Source organism: Sparus aurata, chromosome 1 (assembly GCF_900880675.1).
Source record: "Sparus aurata chromosome 1, fSpaAur1.1, whole genome shotgun sequence".
NCBI lineage: Eukaryota > Metazoa > Chordata > Actinopteri > Spariformes > Sparidae > Sparus > Sparus aurata.
In genome coordinates this window covers 23,963,482-23,980,562 of record NC_044187.1, presented here as the reverse complement: position 1 = coordinate 23,980,562, position 17,081 = coordinate 23,963,482, and the positions used below count along the sequence as shown (strand labels likewise).

General features: G+C 41.1%; 3 protein-coding genes across 3 annotated transcripts in view; 1 reads left to right on the top strand and 2 right to left on the bottom strand.

Moving 5' to 3' along the window:
- The window catches only part of pkn1a (protein kinase N1a), a 54,922-nt gene extending 50,583 nt beyond the window's left edge, over window positions 1-4,339 (bottom strand). The window contains exon 1 of the mRNA XM_030424819.1: window positions 3,442-4,339. Within this exon, the coding sequence (XP_030280679.1) occupies window positions 3,442-3,462 (21 nt within the window). The 5' untranslated portion in view covers window positions 3,463-4,339. The remainder of the gene's footprint in view (window positions 1-3,441) is intronic.
- Window positions 4,340-5,625: 1,286 nt separating this feature from the next.
- On the top strand, window positions 5,626-10,122 carry c1h19orf67 (chromosome 1 C19orf67 homolog). The gene is made up of 7 exons (XM_030415131.1): window positions 5,626-6,044; window positions 6,241-6,427; window positions 6,510-6,651; window positions 7,721-7,821; window positions 8,958-9,167; window positions 9,261-9,407; window positions 9,581-10,122. The coding sequence occupies exons 1-7, from the start codon at window positions 5,972-5,974 to the stop codon at window positions 9,702-9,704; spliced, it is 984 nt and encodes a 327-aa protein (XP_030270991.1). The 5' UTR covers window positions 5,626-5,971; the 3' UTR covers window positions 9,705-10,122.
- Window positions 10,123-10,129: 7 nt separating this feature from the next.
- prr36a (proline rich 36a) overlaps window positions 10,130-17,081 on the bottom strand; it is a 38,506-nt gene continuing 31,554 nt past the window's right edge. Inside the window, exon 6 of the mRNA XM_030415118.1 lies at window positions 10,130-15,360. Within this exon, the coding sequence (XP_030270978.1) occupies window positions 14,273-15,360 (1,088 nt within the window). The 3' untranslated portion in view covers window positions 10,130-14,272. The remainder of the gene's footprint in view (window positions 15,361-17,081) is intronic.

Sequence of the window (17,081 nt, the reverse complement as noted above, 5' to 3'; positions counted from 1 at the left end):
CATATGCATTGGCTCACAGCCGTCCTCAGCCAGAGCGAGCACGCCGAATCTGCTTATTTCTCTGTCATTTTCACGCCATACATCGTGACCGCCAGCATTAAAACTCAGGTCTTACGTGTAAAACACGAGTGTGAAAAGTAAGACGGAAAAAAAAGAATTTACCATTCAGAGACATCCTGCTGTAAACGTGTCTCTTCCACCGTCTCTGCCTCTTCACTCTCCCGTTCGGTTTCCGACTCTGGCTCGTACATAAATGCCTGAATTCCGTAAGATTCGTCATTTAGTGTGTGCGCCATGACAGGGGGCTGTTTATGTTTTGGAATCTGTGTGCATGCAGGCTCGCCCCCCATTCCGGCTCTGTCCTTCCTGCGGCCAATCAACGAACGCCTCATTACATATTAGAGAGACCTTAACCTCTGTCAATCTTTATCTTTCCTTCTCTTTCCACCTTTCATTGACCATTCTTCTCTCCTCCAGTGGGATTTACCAAAATAGAAGCTTCTTGGTACTGTTTGTCTGTTGATGATCGCAGTCCTGCAGTGTTAATTAGGATAAAGACATCAGCATCAGCACTTCTTCTAGGCTGGAGAAAAAAAATCAGCTGGCGTCATGGTGTGAACACATCAGCACTGCCAACCTCCAGCACCGTTGAGTGGTGGCTGATTCAAATATACAACTTTCAATCAATGATTTATCAGCCAAACTAATGAGGCCAAAATTTGGCTTCATGTGTTTGGCACCGATTTTGCACCCTGGCTGTTTCATGTATGAATTAATATAATTGATTTCGGTTCAGAGTGACTGGGTAGATATTTTCACATCTGTTGAGCAACTAAGCTGTCTAGCCTAGAAACATTAAGGCACCAAAGTTAGAATTAGACCTGGTTGAAGTGGTGAAGTAACAGCGCAAAGATTTTAAGAGCAGTTAGATTACACAGTGGTCTTGAGCAGCATAATTAAAAAACAGACTGTGGCTCATTTTACTACTGACACATGCTGGGGGTTCATGATTTCCTGAAGCAAACTAAAGAGGAAAAGACTGGTAAAAACATTTAGTGGAGACTAAAGTGTAGCAGAGACGTGTCAAGGATAAATGATATCAGGCTGCAATTGACAAGTTTTTTAATTATTGATTATTGTGCTGAATACTTTTTGGGATATTAATTGTTTGGTAGATTTCTGTTGAAAAATTATTAATCACTTGTCAAAATAGCAATTAAATTTCCAACGTCGAATGATCTTTTAATTGACTATTTTTTTCAGCTCTAAAATGCTGAATTTCATACAAAACAGAAGATAAAAACTTAGCAAACCAGACAGGATGACTGATTTCCACCAACAAAAAAACTTTTTTTAGTCTTGGGAATCAGAAAGGTTCACATACAACTTAACAAGTGAGTGAACAGGGGACAGAAGACTGACCAACAGGTCCATGTTAAGTCATCACTCAACCACCACTTGGTCATATGAAGAAAACTATATATAAAGAATATAAACTGGTAAACAGAACATATTTGTGATGCAAAAAAAGGACAAATATGGGTCAAATGGTTGATAGAAGCGAAGTAGGCTCCAATGGATGTTTGAGCGTCTTACACACACAAACTAAGAGGACCAGGGTTTGTGATTGTGAATGTGAAAGTCTGTTTTAATTCACATCCTCTCACTCCGCCTAAAACTGATTTCCATTATTGTCCCACGTGCACCTGTCCCTCACTTGGCTACTTCTAATAATAGGGTACATCAATGCTAACTTGTCTCCTGTTTCACTGCCTGCACTTCCTTCTCAAATGAATGACATCAGAGTTCCTAAATTGCAAACAAGAATGCAGGACTGCAGAGCAAACAGGGGAGGTGCATACACCTGCTTCACCTGCATGACACCAGCAACACCTGTACTTCTGAACTGTGCGCGGCTTCACACTTGCATGTTAACTGATACATGACGACACCTGCTTAGAGTCAAAAGTCAGTGTGTCAAGTAGCTCAAATGGAACACTATAGCTTTCTAAGTTCAGTGGTATTAAGTTCATATTGCTCATCTGCCTCCTCATTCCCCCTCACAGCCTTAATTTGATTGTGTCACTCCAAGCCTGGTAACCGTTAAAGAGCAAAGCAAAGATCAATCGACCCATGTGTGCATTCTCATCGGGGACTTGTTGATGTTTACCTCAGCACACAACTACACCCAGTAAAATGCAAAATAGGCAGCCTCCCTGCTGGCTGATGTTTTCATGAAGGAGTCATGTCTAATGGGAGATGGGGATGGTGTCTGTTGTTTCATAACAAACACCACTATTGTGCCTGCGTGCACCTGCCTTTACCCTCTGCATCTGAACTCGCAACAGCACAAAGCATACAGTTAAGACATCACGGCAAATATAACACAGAACAACACCAAGGTGACTCCTCCAAAACCAGAAAGTGTCCCATCATACATTATTGACAACGTACTAACTATCCATTTCCAATTCAACTGAGTGGTTGTTGGTGTCACACAGAGGGGCCCCGGCACCACCAAAGGTTCTCGAGGAAAGAAAGAACATTTCACCCATTCTCACCAAAGATGCATTCACAGACAGCCTTGTTAAATTATGTTGGTGCTACACCTACGTCATGTTTAGTGCCTGAGTGATATACTGCTTGGCCGATATTGTCGATAGAAGAATTTTGGCTTTATTCTAGCAGCCCTATTTATCTGCTGGAATTTCACAAATATCGATAAATGGCTATTAGAGGCTGACCGATATATTGGTTGACTGATTTCATATGTTGATATTGGCCTAGCGCAGATGTATCAGTATTGGCATTTACGTTCTCAATCTCAACCGATTTTTTAACTGTTTGTTTCCATTTCAAAGAACGCAGTGGTTGCATAGGGGTTATTTATAATTATAACATTTTGAGTGCTTGATAACATTTGAGGGATCACTGTAACAGATATGTGTATGTCAGCCAATATCTGAATACTGGATTTTTTACAACTCAATATTGGTATCGGCTCTTAAAATGGCGTATCAGTTGGAGTCTAAGGGCCATAAGTTTTCCGATATCTGGCCAATAATCTATCTGCCAATATATTGTGCATCCGTAAAAAAAACACGTTTATTTTGTCTGATGTTTCTCTAATAATTGCTTCCACTGGAGAAACACTGAATACTTTAACACTTTCATCCTTCAAAAAAAAAAAAAAAGTCATTATGGAGAAGGGAAAAAAACACTCTGGTTGAACTGCTCATAAATACACAAGTAGATATTAGCTTAATTTTAAAAGGGTCACCATTAAAAGATAAGCGTTGGTATGAAATATGCATTTGGGTGGAGTTTGACATTAGGAGGACCACCCAAGATCCCGCCCAGGACAAAGGGTTAGTGGTCAATGAGGAAACATCTTGTTAAACCATGCAGGCAGGTGACAGGTCATCAAACTTCATCACTTACTTGTATGGAGTCGTTCGCCATCGTTGTCCCTGTTGCTCTGTGTTCAGTCAGTTTGCAGCTTCACGGACAACCTGTTTACATGTGGGGGGGGGTTTGTACCACACGTCAATGTATCGTCTCCTCTTCCAGGACAATAACATGAAACGATAAATGGAGAAGGGCCGGCTGTTTGTCCTGCGAATGTTATCTCAACTTTATACAAACAAGTCTGTATTGACACAAAGGCAAACAGTCAAGAGGTAATCCGCATTGTCGGCTCGCCTGGCCGCGCCTGAACTGAGCCTCCCTTTGCGTTTCAGTGTGTTAGCTCTTCCTTCAGAAAAATAAAAACGCGTACACCCTCTGCACGTTTTAAAAAAGACCTCGATGATCGCATAGATGCATCCGTACACAACTACTGAGCCCCACAGTCATTGTTCATCTTAGTCTTTGAGTGCTTGCCATTCAACAGCTAGCAAGAGCCCAACATAAAAAATAAAAAAAAAAAACCCCGGCAGCCCTCCTCCGTCATGTCCTGCTGAACCCGAGCGGTGCAGATAAAGTCACATTCACAAGCAGCATGAAAAATGAAGGAAAAGCCTCTTCTTCCCCCTCTTCCTTTCCCGGTAACATCCGTGAGACACGAACACGCCTCGGTCTCTTGTCTGTATCACATGCCGCACACAAAAAGCCGCCTGTCAGTCCTCCGCAAGCCGCTCACACAGCCACAATGAGGGACAATGGAGAGCTCATTAGTGTGTTACAAACCCGCTGGATGAAGCCAGAACCGCGCAGACACGAGAACAGTGCTGGTCGCGGTGCACGGGCTGGACGACACCTACAGCTACTCACATTCAAACAGCGGCTGACTGACGGGCGGCGGGGCAGCACACACCAGTTACACCAGACCCTGCTGCGCGCGGCCGACGCACGAGACGAGCAATGCCGCCCGGGCGTTCATTGGTCCAGGGCTCGGCGGCGGGAGCGCGCCCTGACGTACCACGTGACCGGCACTAGATATCGTCGTCACTAAAACTTGTAATAAACCAACTGTTGAAGGTGTTTTAATGACAACAACGTCGTGATGCTTTCATGCTGGAGGAGGTACTTATGAGTTTAAAACTAAATAAAAGTCCTGAATTAAAAATAAGTATATTTTCTATACATGATTGTCAAAATGTACTCAAATAACCACACTTTTCAGAGAAAGGGTTATTGAATGTAGGCTGTTGAATTGATATTACTTGTGACTTACAGTTTTTCTCCTCTCCATAAACACAGAAACGGCAAATCTCACAGCAACTCTAACCTCCCCAACACACACACACACACACACACACACACACACAAAACATTGCATGAGTCACTTTCATAACAGCACATAAGCTACGGACCTTTGGACTATTTGTAATATCATGATTGGTACTTTGCCACCTCATCCTTCACATTTATCCCGTCTACTTTTCTCCACATATTCATATATTTCCTTCCGCTGCACTAGTAGTTGGGCTAAGGAGAAACAATATTTCACACCTCTGTATGTTTTTAAACATATTGTGGAAGTGACAATAAAGCTGATCTGACATCTGTAAGTGGGTGTCCTGAGTAGATTTGATAGAGAAGTTCAACCGGACCACATTTGCATAACATATTTGCATAATGAAAATTAGCCGGCAGACATACTGTAAGGAAGCAGGAACAGAGTGACCTTCATGCTCCAGGATACACACTACATATCCTCCTGTAGATACACATAACATGAAAATATGTGCTGTTTGAGAATAAACTATAAACACTGAGCCACTTTCAACACCGAGTATGCATCAACTTGTTGTGAGTGAATAGAGATATTACATTTGAACTCCATAACTCTAATATTCTTCTGGCTATTATATTCACACATCATTTTGTCAGTAGAAATGGAAAAACACAGAACAAAACCAAAAATCATGTGTCCTGCAAATCCTCAAATGAGAATTGATTTAACTAGATTATTAAAGTTGTTTGTTGACTAATCCATGAGCTAGCTAATGTTTTAGCTGTAACGCCAATCTAAGAAAAAAATAGTCCACTTTTATTCCATTAATTTAGTTTTATATTTTTTGTATGGTGCACCTCAAATAAACGTTTTAAAAGATGCACAATAAAAATAAAAATTGTAAACTTTTTTTTTCTTGCGGGAAAGCTGTGCCTTTTGACCTTTGACCCGCAAGTTCAACCAAAGGGAACGCTGACGTCGAGGGGAAGGTAACATTTAGCCCAACCGCTAGCTAAGAAGCTAACGCAGAGGTTATCTAATTTGACAGTGAGACCTTTTAATCAACAGACTACAGAACGATCGGATATGTTTCATCTTGCTGGTATCGTCGGCCAAACAAAACAAAACAAAAACAAGAAGTATCCAGTTGTTGTCTCAGGCTGTTTCTTTGCTAAACATCTGTGTGTATCGCTAGCATCGCGGGACAGTAAGCCAGCTTGCTAGCAATTAGCGGGTAACAAAGCTAAAGCTTGGTGGCTAATTCAGTCTTCTTAGAAACACTAAATTATCTACATGACAGAGGTTGAGGACATGAGCTGCGAGGAGTTAGACTGTATGGACAGTCTTCAAAACGCCGGGCAAGGAGGTAAGATATTATTCAAGGTTTAATTATTATCTGCATGTCTCTCTGTTTCACCATGTGTTCACTGATTATGAGCCCACATTTGAAGTCGCAGCTTTTATTTAAACAAACAAAGAACCACGATCTTGAGTTGCACCATTGCTTTTAATTCATTAATTTTGAAAAGGGAAAAATGAAGTAGGATATTCTTTTGTTTCAGAGGTGGAGGAGTCACTATTGCTGTTGGCCAACGTTGCTCTGGCGCCACCCTGTGGTGATGAGGCGGCCTGCGCTTGTGACTCTGAGGCCTGCAGCTCTGTGGTGGAGGGGAGCCTCCAGTCCATGCAACTGCAGCTCCAGTTCCTCATGAGCAAAGCAGATGACTTACAGGACTGTCTCGTCAGTGGGTAGGGCCCCAGCTAGTCATGAAGCACTCATTTTACTGGGGAATTTCCACTATTTTCTTGTTTCATGTGTGTGTTTTTTCAGACAGGGGCATCTAGAGAAGGAGGCTCTTGCTTCTGCAGTACCAGAGTTCATCTATACCTGTCAGCCTTTCTTTAACCATCTGGAGTCTACAGCAAGGTGCACAGTGTCTCAGCTCACCTTGCCATTTGACATGTACACACAGGTAGAATATATAGTTTCTCACCACTGTTGTGTTGCCGTGCTGATGTTTTGGGTTATCTGGTCAAATTTGTATAAGACATCGGAGCTACTTTCTTCTGAAAAACATCTGAATTAAATCTCTTGGCAGTGAGGTTTGTGGATTATCCATACGAACAATGGCACTGTTTCTGACTGTATTTAACATAATATTAGTATAGATAATAATCGTTTACAAAGTACTTTGACAAATGAGCAAAAGCAGGAAACATCAGGAAGACAGTTTTACAGAAAAAAAACCCTCAACAGTGATGCCAAACACAAGGAAGCTGAATCAAGGGTGAGTTTAAAAGAAGTGCCAAAAGTAAATATGATCAAGTACAAGTTAAAGGAATAAAAGCAATGAAACGGGCAAAATCACAGAAAAAGAAGGAGAGTGAGGGGAAAAAAGTCACTTTTTGAAATTCTATGGACCTCTGTTTTATTAAATTGGTAGCTGAATCAGATATGTCTCAAGTGAGGAGATATTCATACACATCAGCTACCTACATTGAGCCTCACATTAATACATGCATGTTTACGTCGGTGTGTTATAAAAAAATAATTGCCGGGCTTTGATCATGTAAAAAAATAAATATTCAGAAGTGACTTTCTTTTCTTTTGTAGGGAGTTTGGGGGAAAATATAAGTTAAATATTTGTAAAGCTTTTCCATTTCATAAAATTCCAATCCAAGACATTTGAATACTGTTTAAAATCAGATATTCCCGATGTGTCATATTATTGTTTTAATCTGATTGTGTGTATATTTATACTAGCTGGTTGGTTTCAATAGAAGAAAAACATTTTCACTTTTCTCATCAATTGATAAAAGTCTGGATTTTGTTTCTCAAATTCAGACCAGAGTAAATACTGTATGTTACCGTTGATATAGTTCCAGTTGTTGGAACTAGCAGCATTCAGCGATATAAAGGGGCCTACTGTATCTGTGGCTGAGCAGGAAGGACATTTGTGTCCGCTGTATGAAAACATCATATTGTAACGGCTAGTTGTTGACTCTAAACTGCTTTTCTGTCTGTGTGTGTACCACATGCAGCTGTTGGATCTCTCTCAGCAGCTGTGTGACAGGTTGCAGCAGCTGGTGATAACCTACGCCAGCTACAACGTCCTCTGTTTGGACGAGACAGAGCCTAACAGGTACACACACACACACACACACACACAAAAACACCAGTTATACATATTGTACAAATGTTTTCTTTCATAGGCTTCAATTTTGAATAATTGGGATTTCAAATATGGAAGATAAAAACATGTCACAGTGGCTGGGACAACCTAACAGGACAAAAAGTCTGCATGGGGTAGTCAGACTTACAAATATACATTAAATGATCATATAATGAAAGGGTGACTTTACTCATGTGGCATTTGGTTTCATGTGTAAGATCCAGGTTTTCACATGTAACTCTTTCCTGAGTAATAACATACCGTTGCATTTATAAGAGGAAACACATGCTGTGCTTCAAAGGCCGAGACACTTGATCCTGACCAGATGACTGGCTCAAATCCTGTATCACACGACATCCTCTTAAATGTCTAGCGTGCAGGATGAAGCAGCATCTCGCAGTGAAGCTGCAGATCACAACCAACTGAACATACCTCTCTCTCGCCTTCCCCTTTGGAAAACATTACAGGCCTGTTTAGAGCCATTGTATGGTTTGTCTGTTCTGGGCTACTGTACAAAGAGGACCCGCTCCATCTGTGGATATAAAAGGCTCATTTTATGGTAACAAAACAGAACAGTTCTTATTTCCAGGTGATTAGACACTAATCAAAACCTATTAATGAATATTATATCCCATTTCCGCTAATAAATCCTCTTAAATCCTACATGATGTTCCTTTTAACTAAAGTTGTCTTAGCTCAATGTGTCAATTCACCTACAGTTTGAGCTTGTGTAAAGCTAGAAAAGTGATAATAGTTTTATCTAAAGCCACATTTTATATCCAGCAATGGCGCCTTAAATCATCATGACAAATGCCTATAAGCCTATAACTATTTGAGTCTTGGCAGTGCCAATATTATAAATACAACAAATGAAATCAGTATGGCCCAGTCCCCGCTGTCCACTTTGACCGATGGCTTGATATTGTTGGCAGCATAAAGTACTTTCCCTACAAATGTTCATTCCCCCATTTATTTGGCATGTTTATGTTTAGATGCTTGTATTCTATTTTCTGTTCTTCTTTGTACAAGCTGAATCAAGTCACTGTTGTGGCGATAACCATCAACTTTTTATACATCTCACTGCTCAGTATTTTTTTCTTTCCCAGTGTCTCTCACTTCTGCATCGGTCAGTTTCATCTCGGACCACTGAGGCTGACCACGTTCCTCTACTGTAAGCCGACGCCCTACCTGGCCCGGGTCGACACCGGCATTTACAAATGCATGCGCTGGAACGTAGACAGACTCGGAGACGAGCAGCAGGCGGATGTAGAGCGGGGTGGAGAGAGTGAGACGGAAACAGTCGGCGACACAGAGTTGTGAGTGCGGATGATATCTCCAACTTCTATTTCTTCATCTTTAAAGAGATAAGAAAATATTTCATCCACGCTACTCCTGATTTACCATTTCAGTTACTTCTTGTGCTGCGAAGATATTCCCATCACAGAGGCTGATGACAAAAGCCAAGATGTCCCTCACTGTAGCGTGGTGAGGCTGTGGTCCATCGGTCAATGGGTGCAGGTGAAACCTGACCCCGAATCAGAGGACATCTATGACTGGTATACTGATTCAAATTTCTTAATTCAGTTCTCTGTTGCTGCTTTGTTGTCTCGGGAAAAGCAAGACATCCCTCCCATGAAACAGACAACTCTTAAATATGTAAAAAAAAATTAAAACGGACCATCATTATGTTTGCTGTGGCTTTATATTAGGTCATCTTCATTTGTTTCAGGGTCCTGTGTGACATTCCTCAGGCCAGCTATGAGAGGCTGTTATTACTGGGCAGCGATGAGCCATCGAGCTGCAAGGCCACAGACTTCCTGCAGCAGCTGCTGTTGTCACAGCAGACTGAGTGATGTTAGGCCCTGCAGGAGGAAGTATTAGTGTGTTACTGCGCACATGACGTCTGTCTTTTCTTTATGGTTGGTTGAAACATTAACAGTAATACTAGTTAAGTATTTTTAAGGTTGAACATGTGGTTTCTTACTGGTGGAATCACAAGCTCCTGACTGAATGAAAGTGTCATTTTACAGAGTGATGTGATGCATTCAGGACCAAGCTGAAAAGACTGCTGTGACTAGAGTCGGTTTCATCAGCTCGGTCAGGTTATCTAAAAAAATGTTACACTGTGATGTTCAGGCTTGCTGCATGTTATTTTGAGACTTTATCCTGTTCCGTGTGTTCATGTTGTGAGTTTTAAAAGATTTTATACAAGTTTGTAAATATTTTGTTTTGTGGAGTTTTACATTTTTAAAGAATGTGTTTTGCAAAGAAGTCTGGAAGAGTTTTTAAAAAAAGTTTTTATTTACATGAAACATTGCATTGAAATAATTACACACAATCACACTTATTTCAGAAAATAAACAAGGAAGCTGCCATGATTCAGGCTCAACAAGTCAGAGCGCCTGTTTTCTTCAACAGGTTCATCAAGCCGTTTAAATTAGTTCACAAAGGCCTCACTTTATTTTCAATAAATTAATATCCAAAATGTGAGACTTAACAAGTTTGAGCCTAAACGTCATCTGTGTTCAGTTTGACCATGTAATCATTCAGCTCATCAGTTCGTTGACTAGACATTACAAATAAAGAAGGCAATTTACTTACAAGGAATAAAATCTACCATTTACATCCAACATCCTTCATTCATCTATTCAATAAAAATCTATAGAGGACTCTTAAAGGGCTACTATACTTCTAAGTCTCTAAAGTACAAAAGTAAAGTGGAGTTTCCCTTCATTACAGTGAGCAGTCTTTTTAAACAATATACACACAAACGCTTACAAAAACACTACAGAAAGCACATTTTAAAAAGTCCAGCTTCGTCAAAAATGCAGTGAGCACGTGTCCAAAACACACAAGAATAAACACCTGCATACATTTCAGCAGCTACACATCGGCTGTGAGAAGAGAGCAGGCAAACTAGTGAAAATAAAGGGAATGTACTTTGCTGGATCATGTGGTAAAGGACAAGAATTTGCATCAAGAGTCAATTTATGGTAAATGTTTCATACCTCGTTCACCAATTGCGACTACATACAAAAACTGTTTCAGGAAAACATGAGTACGAATTAATGTCAAACTCTCGTAGCATTTTTGTGCCCATCTGCCACACTTACAGAGGAGGAATCTGTCAAACTGTATTTCTATCTTACAGTTTACCTGCAATATTACAGTGAAGCTCAACTTGACTGCTGTAAAGGTGGAATATGTAGACTTGAAAAAGAAATTGTATCAGAAGAGTTATTTATGCCTGAACAAAATTCGTTTTCATGACTAAATAAACAAAGTGATCTTAAAGGACAAAACAATTTCATGTTGTTACTTTGTTTAGATTTGCCGGACACCTCTCTGGCTTCAAAAAGTGTTTATAGTTCATTCAGTTACAGAAAAAATGAATAAGTATTCTATTACCTCATTCATATTGTAATTCTTACAATTCTGAGTTTGAACTTTTTATCCAAAACTACTTGGCGTCCCTTTCAACACTGACTTACAAACACAGAGACAGTATCCAGACAAGACTGACATCAACGCACAGCACAGTTATGAACATTTACAACTAGTGCGGCACACTTTCGTACCATAGCTTGTCACAGTTTCAACGATAAAAGTTAATACTCAGAATTACCTGATATGGAACTCTCCCAGCATTCCTCCCTTTTATCAATCTTCCTCATATCACAAAATAAAGTGACTACTGACCTTCACAGGAGGATCGGTTAAAACCAAGAGTAAATCTTCTTATGTAAAATCTGTATTGGACCAGTTGTAGGAAGCTTACCATTGGCCTGTAGTCCGACATACCATCTAAAATTAAGGCATAAGAGCCTTGGAAAGGTTATACCTGTGAGGAAAAGTCAATATGGGGCCAGCAGTGATGATGACCATATAAACAGAATTTAATAAACTAACAAATGTCATCTCTCGACAACATAAAACTTCATCAGTGCCCGACTCCAGTGTTACAAAGAGCAATATTTACCTTTGGTTAAGATCACCAAGATCCAAACAGTAATGATGCTTGAGCTCGTGTTCAGTTGGTCTAAAAATGTGACATTCCTCCTCATCACTAATCAGCACAGCTTTGATCTTCATTTGCAAATAAATTATAAGACTTCACTTAATCAGCCTTTAGTTTCTCAGCCTCTATAAATATTTGAATTAATTAAATTCCTCGACTTTTAGTTTGTATGAAGTGCAACCTCAAAATGGTGGGAATCTGTGTTCTTTTATCACTATTCAGTAGCAAGACATCTCCAGTGTATTCTCATTTTTAAAAAGAGGTGATAAGGATGTGTGTGCACAATAATGGCTTCAATTGAAAAGGGGCAACAGGTGAGAAACACAAAGGAAAACAACCAAATCTATCAATTACCTTAAATTGATAGTGGCCATTTGGCACCGTGTGTGTGTTTGTGTGTGTGTGTCCAGCCGTGGGATTTGGCATAAAGAAAAAAAATAAGTGCCCAACCTTCTGTCAGTAGCAGTGTGGATCATGGGGATTCTGTCAGTAAGGTGTGTGAGTTTCAATGGATTGATGTGTGATATTATATCCCGACAGTCAGTGTGAAGTTTGTGTTTGTACTGGTATAGGATATGGAGTGTCAGGTGAGAGAAGTGCTGAGTTTCACTGTGGTGTCCTGTTGCATTTGTGACGGAGATGGTGCTTAATTGGCAGCATCAGATACTATATTGCCCTGAATGGAGACTCTCAAGTAGTGTCACAACTACAACTGAGGACACTGAGGTTATGTTCTTGGTATATTTGGGAGTTTATTTACATGTTTTGGTGTGAAATTGATTAATACCGAATGGAAGTTTTGGAATAGGATTTCAGAGTTAGACCTGTCTGGGAACAAGACTTGTATTTCTGGTTACAAAACGATCCTGTTATTTAACAAAAAGGTCCATCTCCATAGGCAACCCTTTCCTATTGTTGTCAAACAAGCACCTTTAGTGGCATAGCTTTGACAGGCAAAGTTGCCCCAAAGGAGTATGTTGCAGTTGTGTTGCGGCAGCTGAGGCAATCTGGACCAGTTCCATAACTTTTGGTAACTATGAATCATTTACACAAAACAACATGTAAATACAGGGCCTCTGTTTAAAAATACCAGAACTCCCCTTTAATTTGACTAATGTCAGGCCAATAATACATTAGGTAAAAATGGGTGATAGGTGTCTATTTTATCACCTGCGGAATAAGTTAACATAAGGAGTATGAACGTTTGACCTTTTCTTCATTTAACTGTTTATATTTAAAGACTCGTATGCATCATGCGCATAAAGATTTCTCTGAAAATTAAGTTTGTTATTCAAAGAGGAAATGCCTGAAGAGTAAGTTAACAAGCCCAAGAATATGTCAAATACTTGTCATTGGGGACATATTTACCTTGGTGCTGAGCATTTATTGAGTCTGCAGAAAATTTAACAACCAACTATTAAGCAGAATGTGAAAATGGAAATAATAAACAAATGAGGGTTCATAGGAGCCCCGTTTCTCATCTAGAATTGAAATTTGACTTTCTTCACTGACCCCAACTTTGCAAGTTCTAAATCTGCCTGTTTACTTTTATGGGGATAGTAAACACTACCTGAGAGTCCCATTTCACAAAAGAACATTTTTTGACCTTTTCTGCACTATTGTGTACATTCTTTGAGAAAACAGACAATTGAACTTTAGCACCTTCAATCATTGGTATCTGTGTTGTGCTTGTCCTTACAGTACAGTTAGAATTCCCCGTTTGTCTCACCTGAATCTAAAGCAGTGGTTCCCAACATTTAACCTTATGTTGAAGTCTTAAAGGAAACCTCTATTTAAGGTTGTACTCAGATCAGCTTATCAGTGATTATTCCCTCTGACTGCCGCTTTTAATGTAATCTATAATAGGTAAATTCATTCAGTAGTTTCAGGGTGTATCTGGTCTACCTACAGGGCTGAGCTGTCTATCAATATCATTAAACATTTATCTTTGTGCTTATATCAGGGATTATTGTGTTAGCAACTATAAAACGTTGTCTAATTTAACACTTAAAATAAATCACCGATTTCTCTGCGGTCATATCCTGAAATACTTTACCATTAAAAAAATGGCCATAAACTAAATGATCACGTTATTCGTCCTCATCAATGTTGAAGAATTTCTTCTGTTTTTCGCCATTTTTCTCAACATGACCCAGCCCAAATATTTACTTCAAACACTCCGTACAGCTGTTTTTCAGAAGTGAATATTAAAATGTTTAATTGTGTGTACGGGCTGACCTGCAAACGAGTATGTATCACCATTTGATGTGTTGAATTCCCATGTGTTTGTGTGGTAAACAGACAGCACTTGTGTTTTCTTCCCCATTTGAGTGTTGTCAAGGTTTAAATACAACATCTGCAGTACGGTAAAGTGTGTGAGTGAAAGCCCACACTCCCGTCCCCTCAGTGATGTGTCTCCAGCTCCACCACTGTCCACTCTCCCTGTGGGGAGCTCCCAGTGGCCTCTGGGGAGAAACTACTGACTGAGGTGACGGTGGCAGAGGGAGGGGTGAGTGGAGGCAGCAGACTGGGCCACAGGCTGCTCTCCAGGGGGCTCAGGGTTCCTCCTGCACCCCCCGGCAGCAGCAGCAGGGAGGAGCAGCCATCTCTGTTCAGCAGCAGGGTCTGATTGATGAGCTGCTGGACAATGTCCACCTTCTTCCCCCAGTCCAGGTCCAGAGGTGGGGGGCGCTCAGGAGACTCAGGAGGACAAGGGGAGCAGCTGTTTGGTGTCTGAGGGGAGTCTGGGAGAGGAGGGAGGGTTTCTGTGGATGGTGACGAGTCTTGAAGTTTGTCTTCATCTGATGTCACCTTTTCACAGTCATCGTCGATCTCTTCATTTGACATCTGTTGACTGGGCTCCTCTTTACTAGGGTTCAGCTCCTTTATCCCTTCTTCATCTTCACTGTCCTCTTCATCACTATTCTCCAGCGCTTCATAAATGGTGCAGAGGCCAGAGGAAGGGGACAGCAGGACAGTCTGACTTTTATTAGACTGCTGCAGCTCTTGTTGCCACTGCATGATTTGCTGTCTTTGCTTCAGTTCTTCTTGTTGCTGCTGCAGCTGCAGCTCGAGGTCTCTCCTCTGCTTCAGCTCCTCCTCTTTTGACTTTTCCTCTTCTTCCTTCTTTGCTGCCTCTTCCCGCTCGTGCCTCTCCATCTCCTCTTTATTCCTCTTTATTTCTTCTTCAGCTTCCTCTTTCTTCTTCCTCTGTTCCTCCTCCTCCCTCCTCTTCCTCTCCTGCTCCGCCTCCTCCAGCGGACGGCTCTGCTGCTCCCTGCGCTGCTGCATCTCCAGCAGCTGCCTCTGGTGTTGCTCCAGCCTGCGGAGCTGTGGGCTCAGCGCCTGCTGCCCGAAGCTCCTGGGGGGGAGGTCGGCGCAGGTGAGCTTTGGGGGGGTGCCCGTGGTACAGTGAGGTTTGACGATGTCACAGTAGGTTCTGGGGTACGCTGCATGATCGCGGCGGTGAGGTTGCGGTAGTGCAGTGAAGCCTGTGTGAGAGGAAGCGGGAAGGAAGATTACAGTAGCGTGATGTTATAAAACAGGTCACAGGCAGGACAGTGTCAACAGTGCAGTGTGAGTACAAGCAGAAGGGTGTAGAGGGGGCAGCCTTCAGAGGCTCATACTTTGTGAAGGAATAGTGAAAGCATTGTGAAGCCAAGCCCAAACGTCTGCCAGTGGCCTAACTGACCGGCAATCATTTACAGTTCTGTAATTGTGACAGGGGGACATTGTTTAAAAGCGATGCAGCAGTGACAGATACAGCCTGCTAAGTATTCAGAGGGGCGGAGACGTAGTATGTGAAAAAATAGTTAACACACCAGTAAATGGTGACCCAAAGGTGAGGTGACTGGGGGTGGTGGTGGCCGGGGTCACCGCAGGGAAATTTGTGCAGAGAGCAAATGTGCTTTTTTTTTTCTTTTTCTTAAAAATCGTAATCTTTTTTTTTTCTTAAAAACACCCAGAAAAGAAAGATTTTTGTGCAAATAAAAAGCAGCCAACTTCCTGTATATGCAATCACTATCAACTATGGTGAGAACATAAACAACCACAGAAAAGCTTACTGCGAGCTTCAACAGTCATCACCCGTGAATGGAGTTTAAAGTTAGTCAACCAGTGATACATGCAAAAGCTTCTCCATGCATTTATAGACATCCAGCATCACAAGAGAACTGAAAACAATAGCTTGGCTTTAGAAGGCTCGACATGAATCCAACTTGAGTACATCAAGTCCTAGAGCCAAGCTATCTGGCTGACCCTGAACAAGTCAAAGTAAAGTAATGAAAATCAAGTCATTGTGCAACAGTGACATGCATAAGCAAAAGTTAACATTAATACAGTGCTGTGGAACAGCGCAGCAGGAATGCTTTTTTTTTTTTTTTAAGGCAGAAAGGAGCTAAAACAGAAACACACCCACAGTGGACCGGAGAGGAAAATAAAGTAGCAGCAGAGTGAGGAGGGCTGGCTTCTTCAGGCCATCAAACTTCTTCGCTGCTTGAGATGCTGAAGTTCGCTCCATGGTTGGGAAGGTCTGGTGGCGTCGACTCACAGCAGATTCTTTCCAGTTTCAGACCACTGTTGCTTTTTGAGATTGGGCGGGAGATCGGCTGTTTCTTGTGTCGAGTTTTCGAAGGGAAGGCCTCAACTTGTGTATTTGATTGTGTGCAAGAATATAGCAACAATAAGCTGCAGGCTACATGGTTGACTGTGTGAACGTGTCTGTAATATAATGAGATGGGTAAATGGACGATTGTGAGACCTTAAAATGAATGCCAGTGGTGTTGGACCATAACTATGCCTTACATTCCAGTCCCAAGTGCCCATTTCAATAAAACTGTACAGTGACAGAGTGCATCATGGTAAAAATCTAATCTTTATTTAAAGTTTTAAGGTTCATTACTCCAAAAGAGAGATAAACACAAGAAAAGAAAAGCTGGGTTACAATTTAAAGTGCAAGAGGAGATGAGGCGTGATTGGGGATAAGGAAGATTGCCTGTATGGTAAGGTTAGAGAGTGAAAATCAAACAGGAATATACAGTCAAAATTAATTTTGGGTTATCAGCTTTGTTCAGTAAAAAGTATTTGGATAAATACACATCAGAACATGTTAAACAGTTCATTCCAAATTTCTTTTAGTTAGGCTTCATTTTTTCATTTTTCCCTTTTTAATGAGCTGTAAACAGACACGTCAAATTCACGCTAGTTCAGGGCA